The sequence below is a fragment of the Stegastes partitus genome, unplaced genomic scaffold, assembly GCF_000690725.1.
Source record: "Stegastes partitus isolate 25-593 unplaced genomic scaffold, Stegastes_partitus-1.0.2 Scaffold194, whole genome shotgun sequence".
Taxonomy (NCBI): domain Eukaryota; kingdom Metazoa; phylum Chordata; class Actinopteri; family Pomacentridae; genus Stegastes; species Stegastes partitus.
In genome coordinates this window covers 223,392-244,201 of record NW_007577925.1, presented here as the reverse complement: position 1 = coordinate 244,201, position 20,810 = coordinate 223,392, and the positions used below count along the sequence as shown (strand labels likewise).

The 20,810-nt window shown below is 43.2% G+C and overlaps 1 protein-coding gene across 1 annotated transcript in view; it reads right to left on the bottom strand.

Annotated features, from left to right (window-relative positions):
- npas1 (neuronal PAS domain protein 1) overlaps window positions 1-19,108 on the bottom strand; it is a 26,050-nt gene extending 6,942 nt beyond the window's left edge. The window contains exons 1-4 of the mRNA XM_008280437.1: window positions 19,014-19,108; window positions 17,390-17,628; window positions 5,939-6,006; window positions 4,203-4,292 (exon numbers count right to left, since the gene is read on the bottom strand). Coding sequence (XP_008278659.1) covers window positions 4,203-4,292; window positions 5,939-6,006; window positions 17,390-17,628; window positions 19,014-19,108 — 492 coding nt within the window. The remainder of the gene's footprint in view (window positions 1-4,202; window positions 4,293-5,938; window positions 6,007-17,389; window positions 17,629-19,013) is intronic.
- Between the last annotated feature and the right edge of the window lie 1,702 nt (window positions 19,109-20,810).

Genomic DNA, 20,810 nt, shown 5'->3' with positions numbered 1-20,810 from the left:
CCCCAAAAACGAATACCTGGTGTGTTAAAGTTGAATAGGAAGCTTCACAACACTCTGAATCTTGTTTTTGTTTTCTGCGTTTCTTCACTACGCAGCTATAGCATCAGCTGTGTAATTACTGTTCTGCCGCCTTGACATTGACATCAAACCTGAGTCATTCATTAATGTTTTAAAATTAAGAGTTTGCATCTATGCACGAAGAAGCTTGATATCTGACAAATAAAATCACTGGGTTCGGTGTCTTTCACTCTGGATGAATCTCGCTTTGAGCATTTTTTGAATACCGGCTATAAGAAGATCTATCTGTTAATCTATTTATCTATCTGTCCATCTGTCCGAGGTTATGGTGTATTTCATGAATAGCAATTTCTCCCCATTGTCGTTTTCAAACAAGGTCTAAATTTACCTTTGCTCAGAACACTGGACCAGCCCTCTGAAAGAGACACAATCCCCCTGGCCCTGTGGTATTGGAAAACAAGGTAGAGAGACAAACAGGTCCTTATGGGCTTTACCGGGCTTAAGACCTATCCGAATAATATCACTCCATCACAGGCAGGAGGGAGGGATTGAAAAAAGATCAGACAGAAATGAGAAGATGAGAAAGAGACGGAGCGATTGAGAGGATGAGTCAGGCTCAGACATAAAAACAGGTATAGAATGTGGCGCGAAGGGAGACGTGAGGAGAGACCGAGATCATTCAAATCTCTCCCAGTGTGTGTGTGTGTGTGTGTGCGTATATGCAAGCACACGGCGCGCCTCTGTTTCCCTGCGTATGTGACTAGACTGTCTGTTTTTATGTCTCCGTGTGTCATTGTGTGTCATTGTTTGTGTGAGTAGTTGTCTGTCAGTGCATCTGTGTGAACCTGAGCTCTGTGTGTGTGTGTGTGTCTGTGTGTGTGTGTGTGCGCGCAGATATGCACGTGCATGTACGCTCGGCGGTGAGGTGGGGATGGGGGGCAGCGAGCAGGGGAAGGAGAGACATGATATAAATAATAGCAGGGGGCTTTAATATGTATGAGGCATCCGGGCAGTGGTCCACAACATACTCTCAGCCCTCAGCCCTCACTGACTGATGGGAGAAGAGAGAAGGGAGGGAGGAGGAGGGCGGAGGGGGGAGGAGGGGGGAGCGGGGGCTGCATACTAACCATTCGCAGATCAATTCTCTCCTCCCTCAATCTACCATCCTTTCCTCCCTTCTCTTTACCCCATTTATCCCTTTTTTTCTCCCTCCTCTCCCCCTACTCTTTACTTCTCCATCCTTTCCAGCGTCTCCTCCCTACGATTCTTCATCTTCTCCACCTTTTGTTTCTCCATCCATCCTTCGTCTTCCCCCCCACTCCCTCATCCACTATGTCCCAGGTTCATCCCCCTGTGCTTCTGGCCCGGAGATCCGACGAGAGGAAAAAAAAAAAAAAAAAAGATACCTGCAGGCGCCAGGGGAGTGGGCGGCGGGCTGTGCCCTTGGTCAAGGTGCCTGACCTGGGCTAAGCCGGCTAAGCAACCCCACTGTCAGGGGAGCGGCCCAGGGTGTAAGCCGGGGCAGAGGGGTCAGACGGGGGGGGACAGGAGATGCAGGGCAGGGGCGGTCCACAGGGGCGACATGCCCTCTAAAACAAACCACCAGTTATACTTTCTCACTCAGAACATCGTTTGTTTGTCTGTCCTTCCCTTCTCCCCTGTGTCCGCCTCCACTCGCCAACAAAGTATATCCAAGTGTTTTTGTCCTCTCTCTCCCTCCCACCTCTCCTTTCTCTCTTTTTGTATGTTTTTCATCGCATGTGTCCATAAACACACCAGATACTCCCTCTCATATATTCCCTAACTCACTCTATCTGCCCTTTCTGACTGTCTCTTTCTGATCATAAACCCGCTCTGTCCCCGCCCGCTCTCTCATATTTTCGGGGAAAGGTAAACGTAGCGTTGTATGTTCAAGGTTTTGAACGTAATCTTCGATCATAAATAATTTCATTAGAATGCTGATGGCTTAGGCCATGTTTGAGTAGATGTGATGGGTTAGGCCATCTGCTCAGCTGATAAGAACAGCTCTGTTTTATTAGCATCTCCACCAAAGCCTCGGCTGTCTTGTTTACCTAGGCAATCCCAAGGCGAATTTCATTCCTACTGCACATTTAAACTCTATTTACACACTCAGACTCTCTCTCTCCTCTTTACCACTGTCTCTCGTTCTCTCCCTCTATTCCTCTGCTTTATTTTCTTCTTCTCTTGTAATTGTCTGTCTGGTTCTCTCTGTATCTCCCTTTTTGTTCTGTCTTCTTGCTGCCACCGCTCTTACTGTTGTCTGGTTGGCGTTTAGCTCTTTTGCCCTTACATGTTTAATCTGTATCAGAGCGAGTGGGAACAAAAGCATTTGTATAAGAATTCTTGCAAAGGGAAGACTCAAAAAAACTCCACTTTTCCTCATCTTACATGCAAATACACAATGAAGCCCCCATCTCAAGTTAGTTTAAAGGTCTTTCCCCCAAAACCTGTTGTATCTAATCCAATATATGCCTGATCGTGTGAACATTAAAAGAAAGATTGGTCACTGTAATAATTTCTCTTCTCCGTACTTGCAATGACGAGATCGTAGCTGTTGAGTTAATGCCTTTACTGATGCACACTTCCCTCAGGGTATACGAAGCTACGGGGATAACACATGGAGACTTCAGAAACTCTTACCAGTTTGTGCATTATTCTACAAGTTTCCTATTTAATACCCCATAAAATCTAACTTTTGTTGAAGTCCATCTTGCTGTAGTGACGTATGAATGAGACATTACTGTTGGTTGTGGTTACAGGTGCAAGAAAGCACACGTCTGAGCAAAGAGGTCAAAGGTTAAACTTTGGCTTGAAACTTTCAGTCAAAGAGATCTCTGACTTCCAGCATCACTCTTCTTCAACAAAGTTGAAGAAGACTTTTAGTAACTCATAATTTCTGCTTTGCATCTTAGTCAATTAAAGAATGTTAAAACTCTGACAGCATGTAGCCGTGCTGGCAGCAGTGTCCTGTCCAGACCACACACATCAGAAAGACATGACCTGCATGATACAATGCATGTTTCAATGGTACCAATAATTACTGAAGGCAACAATGACAAAAATCTATGCTGTAGGTATTGATGGTAGGACTCCCTTCTCATCCAATTTGTGTTGTGTAAAACCCACTGTCTATAGTCTATGCAAATAGTGTTCAGCTAAAAAAAAGAGGATTTAGTAGTCAAAAACCACATAGCATCTGTGTCCTGTCCTCTAAACAAAACTAGCTACAGCTATCAACATATACTATACAGCCATTTCCTACTAAATTGCTTTAAATTTGGTTGAAAATGAGGTTGTGGATTTTGCCCCCCATTCCTCACACTGTGTAAAGAGGGGTTGCTTCATTGCCAGAACTGACAAATAAATAACAGTAACTTTTTAATGTACCTATGACATGCGAGTACAGTTTGAAGATAGAGTATTGTACTAAGAAGAAAAGCATCATCCAAACATACCCTTTAATGTTGCCAATGATAGTTCTCAATCACGGCAAACTCACGCATTAAAACACCTCTCATTTACTTCTGTTATTGTTGCTCCAACTTCTCACTTTTCTCTCTCTCTCATGCTGTACCCATTCTTCTTACTTTAAAACATCCCTCTCTTATCACACCTCTCCTCCTTTCCTCCCCCTCTCTTTCTCTCTCTGGCTGTCTCTATCTATCTTCCCATCCCCCTTGGTGTTTTTCCCCCTCCCTACAATCAATGTGGCTTTTAAGATGCCTATCGATTTGTTCCCCTAGACAGGCCCAGCGCGCTGGGGCGACACTTTGATTGCTGGGCCAGTAATTACTGTTATTATTTATGCATCTGGGCAAAATGGCAGGACTTAACATTCACAGTACAAGAGGCCACAGGCAATCAACAGAGGTGAGCACCTGGAGAGGGAGAGAGGGCGGGCGAGCGAGGGATAGAGGGAGAGAGCAGCATTGGCCCTGTGAGAGTTGCACTCCAGAGATGAGCGCGAAGAGTGCAGTCAAAGATATTCACACTCACACACACACAAAACACACGTACACACACTCCTGGGAGGGGATATGAAAGCATAAGCAGAAGACAGGCACATGTGTGCAAATGCACTTGTATACAAAGGATTATTCCAGTGTGTGTGTGTGTGTGTGTGTGTGTGTGAAAGAATGAAAGCTGAGTTGAGGTCGTCTTACCTGTGAGAGTCCCAGGTAGATAGAAACTGTCTCTGAGATGTAGAGGAAGCGTCCCTCCTGACTGACCACAAACACAAAGCCATCTAGAGACTGTGCGCACGCAAGCACGCACCCGCCGACACACAACACAGACATAAAGGCAAACAGAAACAAGACAGACAAATTAGAGCAATTAGTGTGTGTCGAACAAATTACAATGAACTGGAGAACAAACAACCCGTCACCCCTCGGCCTCTTCTCTTAATTCACAAGTGCACTCACACATACACACAAACACACACACACATGCATAAATACGAGCAGACATGAAACGGCTCCCCATACACACAGCAGCTGTGAGCAAGACCTGCATTACCAAGAAACCCACAGAGAGCGACGCACACAGACAGACATGCACACACCCACAAACACAAACAAGTACACATAAACAAATTGAGCAAAGAGACACGAGAAACGGAGCTTATAGACCAGGGCTGTTTCAATCAACTCAATAAACTCAGAGTCAAAGCTTTCGTCCTGGATCTTGCCGCCACACACATAAACACACGGATAGAACCGGAGTCATTACAGCCTGCAGTGATTCTAATGAGAAGTGAAAGGTATACAGCCAGCCCATTAGGGGGGGGACTGCTTCAGAGAATAATATTAATCGTCATAACAAGCATCCAGAAGTGAGCCGACGCAGCCTCAGCCTCATACACATGCACACGGACCAGGGCCACTTTTCTCTAGAAAAATGATTGCTATTTTGGCGGCCCGGTGCTTAGAGTGGCAGCGGTAATTTATGCAACTGACACATCCAGTATGCAAATGTGTGGCCGGGGTGTGGGGCGTCGTGTGTCGCGGTGAGGAGAGACCAGCCGCCTGAATGTCGGAGAACTAAAGTGCAATTATCAGGCTATTACGGCGGGAGGACGGCTGGGAGGGAAGAATCATACAGTTTTTCTGGAGCGTTAATTTGATTTCTATCAGCGCCATTCCCTAAGCCTCCCTTCCTCTTTAAAAAAGGAGAGCAGACATATGTAATGCTTCTTTGTTTTACCACAACCTTCTCACTTATACATTCTCAACGTCTATTCTCTTTTTTTTCTCTCCGCCCTATCTTTCTCTCTCACCACCTGTTCCCACTCGGACCTGTTTCCTGTCTTCTAACTATCTGTCGTCCCTCCTGGTCTAAAGTACAGTCTGCAGTGTTACCTTCTTTGCTCTTCTTCTGTCTTTACATTCTGCATTTCGTCACCCCTGCAGCCCTCATGCCCCGAAAACCCCTCAGGCTCCATTCATCTGTCAGTGCAAAAGGGAGGCTTTTTTTTTTTTTTTTGGTAGCCAACAAAATCGTCCAAACATCTGAGCTTTATGAGATGTGTGTGTGTGTGCGCGTGTGCATCTGTGTGTGTGAGAGAGAGTTTGCCTGGAAATATACGTCGAGGGAGGAGGACTTGAGCCAGTGCAAACTGCGATGCTACAGCACATTTATGAGACAGAATGTGCTTGTTAACATAAACATTGTAGCATGAAATCCATATATGCATTTTAAACTTGTTAACTCGAAACTTTTCATTTCAACGGAGGGATTAGGCATTCATCGGAAAAAAATGTAGCACTTCCTTAAGCTAGATAAACCTTTTAGAAACGCAGTGACAATCTCAGTTGGAAAGCAGATGCATCATGTAAACACATGGTTTCACCGCAATCATTACAGGAAGGTGTGTGTGTGTGTGTGTTGAGGCTGTTACCTGCAGGAGGTGCGCCCCTAAGTGCTGCTCAAACATGTCAGTGGCCAGAGAATGAGTTGATCGTCTAACTGTAGAGAGAAAAGAGACAAACACACATCAGATACTGTCTGACATCAATGAGACCTGTTGATATTGTGACAGTTAAACAGAATTTTTATGTTTTATCATCAGTACATAAAAGGATGACTGAATAAAACTGAAGCAACATTTTTAATTTTATTATACACACCTTGGTTATGCCGCCTGTGGTATGTTGAAATATTTTCTATGGAGAAAACTAATAATGCAGGCAAACGTTCGTGATCGGAATTTGACGGCAATGATCAATTGCTGCTGTTATAAAGAGACCGTTTCAAAATTCTTGCTCAATTTTTGCGTTTTTCTGTCATTCTAAGCACAGATTTTTATTGAGGCAACCGTATTCCTTAGAGTTAAATAAAAAAAACAAAATCTCAAAATCTGAGGGAATCATTTTGCCTTAGGGGTTTGAGGCGTGGCCCCGTTTGAGTCCAGCTGTAGACCTCAGTTGCATGATGTTCCCACTCTCGCTCTGCTCTGATCGCCTCTCATCGCTCTACAGTCAGCTCACTAATAAAAACGTGGAAAAAAAGGCCACAAGACATACTTGAAATATTAGGAAAAAAAGTTTGATTTGTATGTTTACAATGGCAACGCGTGTATGAACAATTAAAATATACAGAAGTGAATCCAAGTACAGAGGTGTTGACACACTGGTGACCTTGCCCTGCCCTGTCTTTAGGTTTTAATATGATAATTGGGCCACTTTTGAGTTATTTCTGAGGAAAATTAATATAACATGTGAGACGTTGTGCTCTAGGCAAAGTAAGGTCATCCCGCTTTTTTCTGTGCCCAGCCCGTGTTCTGCATCAATATCATCGTGAGCGCCGGAAAGCTAAACCAGCGGTTCTCAAACTGTGGACCTTGGAATTAGTGTTATTTATACGATTTAAAAAGCTAACTAATAATAATCAGACCAAATCTGCCATCTGTTGCTGACAACAAATTCTGTCCACAGCCAAATGACAACTACTTTCACTCGAGCAACTTAGAATAAAACATGTTTTCTTTGCTAATCAGCTGCCTGTTGCCGTATTTTCTTAGTTAGTTAAATGATTAGAGAGGTCACATTCTATATGTAGTTATGGGGAAGCATTGTTAAGCACAATTATGTCATTGTCAGCAAATATCCTGCTGTGAGACTGTGACACAGACAGACAAACAGACTTTTACGAACATAATTAATCAACTATATCATAATATTATGTTATTTTTGAGGGCTTTAATGTACAATTGGAATGACAGATGAACAGACATTGTTACTACTATTCTTACTTTTATAAAAGAAAAAGAAAAGATCCAGGGTTATTCATAAAACACTCAGGGCCACAGCCTCAGACACCCAGACCTAATGAGACTACCGATGAAGCAACTCAAAAGAGGTAAAGAAATTCCAAGAAACATCTGAACTCCTTTCTAATACCAGGAAAGCGATATTGATAAACTTGGCAGTTATTCCACTTTCGGGAAGGTTATTAAAGCTCAGACATATAAGAAATCACCCAAAGTGATCAGCAAATAGTGTGGTTTTGTAATAATGTTGCATCTGTGTGACGTCTGTAGATCTGCAGCGAAATGAAAAATGAAACTTGAACCAATTACGTCTGATAAAAGAAGAATCGACTGTGTTTTTAAAAAAAAGAGAAAAAAAAAAAAACTGCGCATAAGGAGGGGCGATATGTGACGCACGCCGCTCAATCTCCACGCCAGACACGCAAACAAACAAACCCGCACACACACACACATAGTGTCTGCATCACCACTCTTAATGCATCCCAAACACAAGCTATCAGAGCTGCTTCAGTGCCAAAGTGGTGCTGTTTACCAAGGCAATTACAATACAAATAGAGTTGGAGGTGGTTAGGTGGAGGGAGGGAGGAGGGTGAAGATAGGTACGAGAGGAGCAGAGAGGGTAGAGGGAAAATGAGAAAACACTAAGGAAGGCGAGGGTGATCACTTTCTCCAAAGCAAACACGGGTGGGTGAGGGGGGGCCGCAGTGACGTGGAAGATTAATTTAGCAATCAGGCGTATTTACTGTTTTATGTCAGAAAGAGTCGGTGACGGTGTGTGTGTGTGTGTGCGCACCTGCGAGCGCGTGATTGCAAAAGTGGAGACCATATGTGAGAACTAATCTCACTCCAACAGGGCCGCTTTTTTTTTTTTTTTGAACACAATGTTCCCTATCCGGCAGAGACAAACTATGTGTGCGCAAAAATGTGTGTGTACAAGAGTATATGAATGTGTGCATGTGTGTGAGTCTGTGACTTTAGGGATCATCGGATATCTGTGTGTGTGTGTGTGTGTGTGTGTGTGTGTGTGTGTGTGTGTGTCGCTGCAAGGCTGAGGGAAATCAATACACGTTATGACAGGAAAATGAAAGCGCTGCTCTGGGTTACAACTGAACACAGAGGGAGGGTCGGAACACACACACACAGTCACACACATATATACAATCACACACACACACACACACACACACATATATATATATTGCCCAGCTGCCTGCTTGTGATGTGGCTTTGGTGAATAGAAGAGGGAGGCATTCCATTAGAGCTATAGACACACACACACACACACACTTCAGGAATACACACAGCGATGAATTCTCATGCACACAGCAGCAACATGCCCTCCGATTAAACAACACAAATACCCACGCACACACACACACACACACACACACACATACACACAAACTCTCCCACACACACATAAATACAGAGTTGCCGGACAAAGCCACAGTGGCATTGTGAGATTGGGGTCCCCCTGTGTGACAGAGTGTGAATATAAATAAGGCAAGTCCATTCAGGGCTATGAAAGGGGGTCTGGTGCTGGGACCCTTCAGCCTAGTCAGTCGCTGCCTGGAGGGGGGATGGGGAGCCCGTCTTGCTCTCTGCCTGCCTGTCAGACTCCCTTGTGGGGCAGGCGATGGAGCTGCAGCGCTGGGGAGCCTGGATGAACCAACCCCCATCATAAGAATGAATCAAAAAAAAAAAAAAAAGGACACAAACACACCTTGATGCGAGTTTGTGTGGCACAAAAGAAAAATGAATAAAAATGCATGGATTGCTTGTGTGTGTGTGTTTGTGTGTGTGTGTCCAGAGTTTCGTGGCTAAGATCCCCGGAGAAGTGAAGGTGGTGGTGATGGTGGGTGATCAGTTGTGCTGAGTAGTGTCAGCGGGGCGAAGGAAACGCTGGATGTGACATGAGGCCGGCGGGGCTGACGGATGAGTCACACCCATGAACACACACACACACACACACACACACTCAGACACAAATACACAGAGGACCATTTATTAAAGACTGCCATGGTACAATAGGGCGGCCAGGAAACCAAAACACTGGACCTGGTGTGTGTGTGTGTGTGTGTGCGTGTTTGTGAGAGTGTGTGTTCTTGCACACATGTGAAGGGAGAGAGAGTCTCACAGCGGTGTTGGTATCTCACCCCGAGAACAAAGATCCTTCTGTAGTGCTGCTGTGAACCCCGACTTCTATATATATGTGTGTGTGTGTGTGTGTGTGAGTGTGGGCTTTGCATTATTCTGTGCGTTTCCCTAAATATTATCGCTTTTGTAATCTTGTCTAATTACAAATCATTCGTTATTCAAAACAATTTAAACAATCATTTAGGTCATTTAGTAGTTTTGGCCTCTTTTTTCCATCAGATATAATAACATTGTCCTGTAAACACCTGGGGATGCAACAACATCGATACAAATATGTCAGACGGGACAAGAAACACAAGCAGCCACATCATCCGACATCTGTTAACAGACCTACAGTGTAGCCAGACTGTCTAAACAATGTCTTCAGGGGTCAAAACTGCAAATGAGTGCACTCAGAATGTTAGTAATGAGCCCTCATTTGACAAAAACTGTGCATACTTCATTATATATATATAGATGTCATTGCACACTCTACTTGTAATCAGACAAGGTGATGGTCAAAGAGGATTTTGAAGGAATTAGTGTAAATCTAAACTCATTCGTAGACTTACAAATGTATCTCACAGAGGCTTATTTTTCCCTTTTGTAGCTTCTTTAACCCTCTGAACATCCAGCATTTTCTGGGCATTTCTTTTTTTTTTTGCTCCTGTCACATTTTTCACTGCAGTATAAAGTCCTGCACCTCTATGAAAAAAAAAAACAGCACAACTATGGCTAGAAGTAGAAAGAACTCTTCTGTGCAGCATGGCACAGTTATATAAATAAATCAAAAGAAAGAACAAAAGCTGAATACATTTGATTATATATTTCTAGTGGTGGCTCTGCATAGTGTAGATATTTAACTTCTTAAATGTCTAATTTGTTTCTATACATGTCTTCTATCTGCTCTGAGTAAACACAGCCTGCAGTTCAGCTGAAAAGTCCGCGATTTTTTTGATATGACTGTTGGTTGCAGCTGAGTCACTCATGGCTTCACAGTTGTACTTAATTTTTTTTACAGAATCTGGTTCGAGCAAACTATTTTTTGTTGGCAAACTATTATAATGAGACATGCAGATTTGGGTATTTTTCCCAAAGAAACAGCACGGCGCATTTATGTAGTCGAAGGACTATCAGTAGCTTGAAAATTCAATGATTTTTTTGCTTTATTTGGCTCTGGTAATTGGTCTATTTTTGGTGATTTTTGATATGGTTTAGGGTTCAGAAAGCGAAGCATAAATCTGACCTGACCAAGAACTGAGTACTTCCATTTAATAGAAAGTGAGAAGCATACAATGATGTTTGAAATAGAAAGTTGGGAGCTACCAGTCAGAAATTTTAACTGATGTCGCTGGTTGTCTGACTCAGAAAGTCAGAGAAACTTCATCAACTCTACATCAAAATCCAAAATCAACACTCAGAACATCAACGGTAGTGATGAACTGCTCATTAGCACATCTGTCATGTTTGTGTCTCATTAAATCACACAGAATTGTCCAACTTCTATCTGTGGAAACATAGCAACAGTGTTCGTATGCGAGAAACACACCTCACTGTGTTGTCATCAATGGGTATTGCGAACAATTGCTCACCGGAAAACAAAGGTTTGGTTGTCTGACTTGGACAACAATACATCAACTCATTTGTGACGTCATTCCAGGCTCCGACTTCCAACTTCTGAGCCAAATAGAACAGATCAAAATGCATCGTTGAAGGATCCAGTACCAGCAACTCCTGGCCCAAATTCAGTGCAGGAAAAACTATCATTACTTACAACTCAAGCTAAGTGGTTCAAATAGTCTGGATAAACTGTTGACTTATTTAAAAACCTGTCTGACTGCCTGATGACTCATTCTTTGCTCCGTCTGACTTTGTCGCGGCGCTGTCGCTCTGCTCCCAGATCTCAGCAATTACTTTGCTTGAATACAGCATAGAAATAGTGGGGGAAAAAAATAGCAATGTAAGACTCGAGTTGTATTAAGCTCTAACTCTCCTTTATGAAGGTTTATCCGAATAAACACTTTTACTTCTGTGTGCACGCGGAGCTGTGTGTGCAGCTGAGACTCTTGATTGTTGTGTCACTCTGCCGTTTCATTAGCTTCCCAGGACTCTGCTGTGAGGTTTAATTTCATTGTGGGAATAAGAGACAGAATGGGACAGGGCGCGATCGGACACGTTAATTATAGTCTGACTCACAGGTCAATTCACAGGGTCTCCCCAGTGCTCCACAAGAAGAAAAGATTCGAATGATTGAGTGAAAAATTTGAATGATTTTCATTATACCTTTGTCTAATACATAATTTAGTCCCAGTTAAGTCTGCGAGTAACGGCCGCACACACGTGAACGCACACTCCGACATCCTACTGCTTACATGCACGCACGCGCACACACACACACACACCCCGTCTTCCTTTCCACCCCCACAGTGTCAACCTCTTTAACCAGGTTAGGGTGTTACCATGGGAACCAAACAGATAACAGACCCAGCGAAACCCCCTTCTTGCTCTCCCTCAGCCTCCTCTTCTCTGTCTTCCATCTTTGCCTCTCAAGTTTGGCTCAGCCGCCGTAGTTTCACCTTTTCAAAACAACAGCCCCGATCGCACGCCAAGTTGTTTACTACCATCCGAATGTGACGTTTTCGGCCGTTCGACAGACGAGAAAGAGTGACCCTAATCGCACCGTCCTTCTCCGGCACAATTATCTTCTCACTCTGACATCCATCCCTCCCTCCTTCCCTCTATATCTCCCCTCTATCTCTCCCGTCTCCTCTCCATCGCTCCCTCGCTCCCTTTTGCGGTCGAACATAATTTGAGTGCAATTAACTTCCCTTAAAAGCCCCGGCTGCTTTAAACGCTGTGAATTAGAGGGGAGGCAGACGCAGGGAGATCGTGAAGAGGTGGGGGAGACAGGAGGGGAGGTGAGGGAGGCGACGGCAATGAAAGAAAGGAGGAGAGGGAGAGGGAGCGGGAGCAGCGAGTGGAGGCAGAATGAAAGTCAATGTCACCAACGGCGGGGAGGAGAGAGGTGTGTTTGACCTCACTAGCCGAGACAGTAAAACACTTCAGCTGGCCCTGTTGCTGGCAGTGAGTTGTCATTGTACTGTACCTTGTAAAAGACTGAGGGGTTCTCCAGCTGCAGCACTGCACCTGCTAAAGGTTGGGATGCTCCAACTCCCGATTCATTCAAAATGCACAAAGTGTAGAAAACTGGACTTCAAATTGGAGATTTCAGAAGATAAATGTGGCTTATTGCGAGTTGCGATATTATTCATTATCCATTATGATCAGGTTGTACTTAGCGAGTCACATTGCTAGTTTAGAACTCCAGCTGGTATTACATAGTTGTGCATTGTTCCTCTCTGCACACAGTCTGGTCAGTTCTTAATAATCGAATTAAAGGGATACGTTTTCAAAAGAGCTATTTCTTTAAATTAATATTGGCCAGAATGTGGTTATTGTTTTTCTTCAATTGCCAGTATGTACCTCAGAAATCCAACATTGCTCCGGTTCTACAAGAAACACAAAGATTCATACGATCTTAAAGGGTTTTGAACTACAACTTAACAGTGGCTAAAAATCTGTATTTTCGCTCTCTAGTGGTTTAACTTTGCTAAAGTGAGATAGAAGTGTACTCCACCGTGTAAGTACAGCACTGGGTGTGGTCAGAGGTGCACTCCTGACCACGCTGGTGCACAAAATGTTTTATATTTTCATTCTGGAGGGCAGGCAGAGCTGCTTTTTAACCCCCACCATGTAGTTGCAAAAGACGACAGAAGCAGAAAGTTAATTATTACCAAAAAAAGCCAACCTCCATCACAGTTTAGAGAAAGACCTTTTGATTTATGTCAAACACGTTGGACTTAATGCAGCTGTCGGCCCACAGTGGTCTTGGCTTCACCAGTTTAGGTAATCTGATCCCAGCAATTAGTGCGGTGACTGAAATCTTACTACAAGCGACAGAAAACTAAGAAATAGCTCCAATTAAAGGAATATTTAAAGGGACATTTGAAAACATACAAGGAATTTTTTTTAAAAAACTGTCCCCCAAAGCAAAATTTACTCAATATAGAGGTTTTGAAATATAAATGATTTCAAATAGTCCTTGAATCCGCTGTACAAATAGGTACACAGACAACCACAACACCAAACACACACACATTCACACACACCAAACGGGCATGTACATCATGGTCATTTTACTTTTCCTGCCTTCAGCCTTTCCTTTTCGTTTGCTCCTTCCTTCCATAATCTGTCTCTCTCCTCCTTCTTCTCCCCCCCTTCTCCTGCTCTCTCAATCTCTCTCTTTCTCTCTGTGAAGGTCATGCAATTGATTTTCCTCTGTCTATTCATTTTTCAAGACTGGCTTTGAAACGTGGGAAGCAGACAAAAGCCACTCCAGCCCCTCCCCTTCGCTCCATCCCTCTCCTCTCCTCCGCCCTCCACCTTCCTTCCCTCTCGGCTGGCCCTCGCCCATCCAAAAATCCTCGGACAAGAGGGAATGTGGAGGAATGCAAACTCCTCCCTCCCTCCCCCCCCCAACAACTCCTCTCTCCCTCCTCCTCCCCTCTCTCTCTCTCTCTCTCCCTCCTCTCCTTCCTCCTTTCCTCCCCTCTTTCTGTCTTTATTCCTTCTACATTTGTCCCTTTCCCCTCCTCTCCGGCCTCCTCTCCCTTTCAGCCGGATCTCTGACCACATTCCACTAACGGAATTAAAGTCATGCATCACACTTAAAACCCTGCCAATGCATTGTGGGTAGACTTGTTCAAACTGATGTCCAAATTAGCATTGCATTTTCAGTGTTGGCCCCGCGGAGACGGTGTGACCTGCTTGTAAAATTCTCCAAAAACATTTAATAAAACACTTAAGGTATCAGACCTAATAGAGAAAAAGTTAAAGGTAATTCAGACTGCGATATAGTCCATGTGCAGCAGTTTGCCGTGTTTGTCAAGTGCCTCGCGATCCACGACCTTCACGTAGTCGCTGCAGGGCTCTATATATTTACAGTTATTGTTCACATTTGTACGAGAAATGCTTCTCATTGTAGTGTAAACAGCATTCCTCAAATCTGTCTTTCCGCCACAGACAGCACAGCAACGCTACCTGCGCACCTACTTTTCTAAATAGCAGGTATTTTGTATCAAGGCCAAGAAAAGGCTGGAACACTGAGGCAAAAAAAAAAAAAAAACAACAATTCACTACATGTAGAGTGCAGTCAAGGCTACGGCCATGTGTGAGTGTGCTGCTGTATGGATATCGCTCAGACATTCAGGATGTTCTGCGGAGCATGGATGATTACATATTGATGGATCCCAATGGATTCACCCATAACAATCCATATTTCCAGATACTATGGCTTTAGATTAGAGTTCGCTGTGTATGTTTCATGCAGTTTAGGTTCTGTGAGTGGAATACTTTTGGTTTACAGTCAGATTTTTGCCAACAAATGCTCAAATAGGAGCCAAAGCATTTCGACATTGCGCTCTGGGGTGTGGATGACAATTGTTATATATCGTTCACATGTGAAACAACTTACTTTTATGCAAATGCAGGTCTTAAAATCGATTGCAGCTTATAAGCCACAAATATGTAAAATTAGACGTTTGGAGTTGCAACTGTTGTTTTGTTGCAAACTGAAGTATTTTGCAAAACCTCCTTTAATTCGCAAATGTATTTATTTTTACAATTGAGTGTATTATGTGCACATTAAAAACTTTTAACCTGGAATTTGGTATATACATGGTCAGATTTGTGGTACATGTGAGTTTTATCATTAATATTTTAGTATGTTTCTGCTAAAACACAACAAAAAAAGTCCAAATTTGCAAAGAAAATTATGTATTTTAGGCTTTATTGTTAAATCAAACAGTAATGATTGATGCTTACAGTGAATTTTAATGGTACAAGAACCTTCACATCACAGTTCTGTGATGTTTACTTGAGAAGTTGTGAAGCATTAAATACAAGTATGTCTCACAGGAGACAGATTAGGAAAATTTGATCAAGTTTCAGTTGCTTGTCTGGCCAAAGCTCAAAAAAGCTGGACTGTATGATTTCGCATAATAGAACCATTTTGCACCTTTTCATTGGAAAATTTCTTTCTGGTAAATCGCACACCTCACACTTGCCCAAGCCAAACAAAATATGTCATACTTCTGTATTTACAGGCTGAGAAGTTCTCTGCATGAGACATAAACTGAACTTCATGTGATAAATTAGCTTTCAAGATTCTGAGACAAGTATTGTTTTGGTATCGGAGCTGAAACTCCACCACATTAGCACATCAGCATCTGCAAAAATATTCATACTTACACTTTTAAGACCATTATATATTTTGGGGGATGTGTGGTACATATTGTGGTAAAGCACTGGACACACTGTCGCACAGAAACACACTATTAACATGACTGTTTTCGGCTCATATTTTCTCAAATTAGCCAAGAACAGGCACGCACACACAAACACACACACGCACACACAAAGACACACATCTAATTGTACTGTAGCTGCATCGTTTCCCCTCAGTAATAGTAGCAATTAGACAGGCTGTATAATTACACTGTCCTCGTTATATAGTTAATTTCTGTAATTACAAATTGCACCAATAGTTTCCTCCCTCTTTGTGTATCATCTTCCTCTCCCGTTTTCTCTTTTTCTCACTCTCTCACACGCACAACAAATTATATTCACACGCACATCATCCTATGGAAAGTCTTTGTATGATTATATGCACATGTATGTTTACAGGCTTGTGAATGAGCACACGCTCACGCGCTGCACAACAGCAGTAATTATGATCCCTAATAGGAGGCCGGATAAATGTCCTGGTCCACACTGAATTTTTGTGGTGTGGGGCGTCTCGGTGGGCGGGAGTACGTGGGCAGATCAGACTGCTGAGGATTTTTGATTGAAAGCGAGATGTGAGCTGAAAACATGGATTTCGGAGGTTTGCGTGCGCTGGCCAGACATCAGCATGGTTATCTCTGCTATGTAGTTTTGTAATAGGATGAGATGTAGGAATCATCAGCAGAAAATGATCCATCACACCCAATTCTGCATACTTGCTGCTTTCAAAGCTGATGTTTCTGAACATACATTATACTTAGGAAAAGTGAGGAAAACAATTAAAACATTTTTAACTAAAGGACTAGCCTGGATTAAAAACAACAAACAAACAAACAAACAGAAAAAAAAAATCTGAGGTCATATAGGGCCCTAAAATTCTTATTTGGATTTTCATATTTTATGTAATTATTTGCTAGCATGTAGATTTAAGCACCCAATTTTAACTCTATCCAGGACTTTTGGGATCTTTTGGACCCCAGGCCATTTGGTTTAGGTGACAGGTATTGTTTTGTTTTTTGTTTTTTTAAATTTGTTTTTTTTTTTAAATATAAAAAGAGGGACATTTGTCATGCATTTGGAACCAAAAATACGTCAACGTATCATAAAATTTATTTAACACAGTATAAAAGTCTATAATGAATACCGACAAATATTTTGCACATATTCTTTCCTGGGTTCCAGTGGAACCTGAAAGACCTTCTACGTATGGCAATATGAAAGTCCTGAATAAGGTTAGGGCTCAAATGCTATTTCCACCCCCTTCAAGGCTGCCAGAATGGAAAATCTGGTGAAAAATTTACAGTTTGACTCATTTCATTGAGTAAAATAAATCAATAAACTGAGTGAGTGTGTCTGTGATTATAACTTTGGTTCAGTTTACACTTACCACACAGTTTGTACATTGGATTAAATAAACACAGTCTGCAAGTCAAATGTGTGCACAGAATTTGTTCAGTTTCTGTTTGAACTCACGTTGGTTACTCTCTTTGGATCTAAAAAGGCGCTTTTACAACTGCAATCAAAATCTATGTACAGTAAACGTAAGTGAATGAATGCAGCTTTGCATCAGTCTTTCATATCAGGTGTTTCCCTTGTGCTCACCTTTGCTGCAGTTGCTGTCTCCCTCCAGCAGAGGGCTCCAGGGTGGGTCCCCTTGGCTGGCGAAGGTGCGCATGTGCAGGTAGCTGATGGTCAGCCGGATGACCGAAGCCTTGTCCAGCTGGCTCGTGATGGCCCCGGGCAGCGGCAGCATCTTGGCCAGCTCGAAGAACTCGAAATTCTCCTTCCCCCGCCGAGAACGGGCGGCATTGCGAGATTTTTCTTTACGCAGGTTCTGGAGGCTGAGGGGTTTGAAAGAGGGAGGGGGTGTGGAAAAAGACAAGGGAGGGGAAAGGTGGTGTAGAAAAGGACAGATAGAAGTAAAATGAAGACACAGATAAAGGCAGGGAGGAGGGAAAAGGTCAGAAGGCCAGTGAATACAGTCTGAATCAGCACCGTGTGAGATGGGACACAGCGGTAAGGGGGTATCACTTCATGGCCGTTTACTGACCACCTGTTGATTGATTCATGCTCTGTGTAAATGACCTCGGCATCAATCTAGAAAACTCATTTCATAAATACATATAATGGTAATGGCTCCTGCAATTGGAGTGAAACAATCTCCATTCTGACCCATCTCTTGCAGATTGGCCTGGTAATTACAGACAAACTCACTTCTTTTTTCTACCAGAGTCCTAATAATGCCATTTGCTTCAAAATCCATATGTGAACACATACACACAATCTTTCTTGCTGCCTATCTCTCACTTTTCTCTCCCTCTAGCCCCTCTCTCACCCTCTCTCTCTCCCCCTCTTCTCTCTCTCTCTCTCTCTCTCATCTGGTCCCGGGCTACTGAGCTGAAGCCGTGATTGAGGGATCAATAGGCGAGGGAGGGGCAGAGTGACAGAGGGGGGCCGGGGCTCAGGTAGCCTGTCTCTGTGATTGGGTATTGACTCTCCTCAATGGGGCCTGAGTGGTGGAATTATGTTGTCACAGCCACTTCACAATTTGTGTCGGTGCTGCGCTGGAATAAAGTGTGTGTGTGTGTGTGTGTGCTGGAGGAGAAAGACGAACCAGCCATTCTCTCCCTCGTGTCTGTGTTGTTGATTTTCATCCTAAGAAAGAGACCACCAGCGGCGCGAAGAAAACGAACAAAGAAAAGAGCCGCGCATAGCGAGTGCACATATGTTTATATCTTAATCAGCTGACACAGCGGTTGCATTTCTCCCCGCTAGTCTCTAACAAGTGAAATCAGTGTGTCTTTCTGTGAGTGTGTGTGGACTCATGCTGCCAGCCTCTGTAACATCTCATTATTATACCGCCTCGACCCCAGCCACCGAGAACAATCAATACGCGCGCATTGATTCTGCTTAGTTTTTATATCCGCCTGTAAATGACTGCCCATTAATAATTCCAGCCAAATTTACTTAATCTCCCACTAAGGGGAGGGGATTCACGCTTCTGACAGGATTGGCAGGTGAGCAGCAATACAGGTTATATGTAGCACTGAGGAGAACAGACTTGTGTCTTCTGAAACTCTTCTCCATGCTGTCAGTGTGCGCGAGGGTGTTAATGCATGGATTTCACCTTGCAGAGATTAATTCATGGGCATGCATGCAGGCTTATACAGTATCCGCCTAGGTGTATGTGTGTGTGTGTGTGTGAGTGTGTGTGTGTGTGTCTCACCAGGGCAGGGTGGGAGGCTTGGCCAGTAGTCCTTGTAGGAAATCCCACTCCACACTCACGCATTTCCCCTCGCTGACAAATGGCATGGTTGCCATCCTTCTCCCAATCACGTGCCGCCGCCGCCGTTAACGAAGGCTTTGATTGGCTGAGAATGTGACAGATTCAGACCTGGAGATGCATGCGAGGGAGCAGAGGAGGAAGAGAAGAGGGAAAAATAAGTAGAGTCCGGTTGGTTAATTCATGAATAATCGCCATAAAATGGTCATGAACTATTTAAACTTTTACAGGAGCGAGAGCACATGTGGGCCTTTTTGAAAAGTTAAAATATTTTAGGGAGCCTATCATGTTAAAGTTAGCAAACATGTTTCTGTTAAATTTGCTACATAATTTATCTTACAACAACATACTTCTAAACCTTGGAGTGAGCATGAAGCGTTTTTTTTTTTTGCATAAAAAAAAAAAAAAAGATGAGGTTTTATCTCCTTTTGCAGTTTCCAGTCAGCCTTTTTAATGTGATAGAATATAATTTGCATCAAAAAGCTTGGATGAAAAACCCATCTTGTGATTTCTTACTTGATCTATCAGAAGACATTTTTGAAAAATGGTTGGCAGGAGCGAGAAAGAAAGAAAGAAAGAAAGAAAGAAAGAAAGAAAGAAAGAAAGAAAGAAAAGTAGTCAGGTTGAAGAGAGCAATTAGTTACTGTATGTGGCCTACTTCCGCACATAAAGGTCAGCGGCTGTTCCCTGGGTAATAGACATAAGACAAAACACTAACCCTCCTTTGAAGTCACAATTACGCTGAAAAATCACAGATCTCCAAATGTCTTCCCTTCATCCCTGAGAGAACATTGAAACTTGTCTGCGACTGGAGTTTAAACTACGTATCTCCGAAGACAAAGCACACCGTCTCTTCTCCCCCAGATCTTTTTGCTGCCTCCTGCCAGTCTCTAACACCACCCTCCTGCAGTGGAAGTTGCCAATATTCTTCCCTGTCCTCAAACAGAGCCCCGCTCCTCACCAGTTTCCCCTCCCCTCAGTGCTGTGTTGACATTTAAAGGGCTGGTGTGGCCCCGAGCACCTCAGTGTCATGCCCTTGGGCCTGAGATGCCCTCTCTCTCTCTTTCTCTTTCTGCCTCTCACTCTCTAACTCCCTCTTTCTTTCGCCCGGCTGGGTCAGCACAATCGTGTCAGCAGAGCTTTGCCAGGGCAAAAGAAAATGGATTATGTCTCGAGTTTGAGCATGGTTATGCTGACCTTGGCTAAGAGGGGTCAGCAGAAGCTGGGCAGGTTTGGCAGATATCATTTTCACAAATCTGGGCTAAAACAGCCAACATTAAATGCATGCGAGAGAAAAACTTCTTGGACCGATTTCAAAGGCAGAGAAGTCAATAATCAATTCAACAAAGAGAGAATAGTTGTTGAAAGGGGAGATAGGGTCATCAACTTACCTTTAATAGTTTTATTCTGCATTTAGACAGCAACAGTGAAGCAAAAATGTGCACTTTCTATTTCTAACATGGTCCTAGGTCAAACAGAAAGACTGGCCTCAATAAAAGAAGTGGATGTAGTAGCCTGTGAATATTTATCTCCCAACCATGTAATATTTGATCAAAAAGCTTGCACTGACAGACTTTAAAGAGATCAGTTGTCACTAAACAATAAATAAAAAGTACAGAGCGCAGTAGGAATGTCCTTGGAGGACCGTGAACGTCTTGTTTGTCTCCGTTTAACTGTTGCTGACATGTTTCAGTCTGGATCAGAGCGGATGTAGTGATGTAAAAAGTTGCTCCATGAACT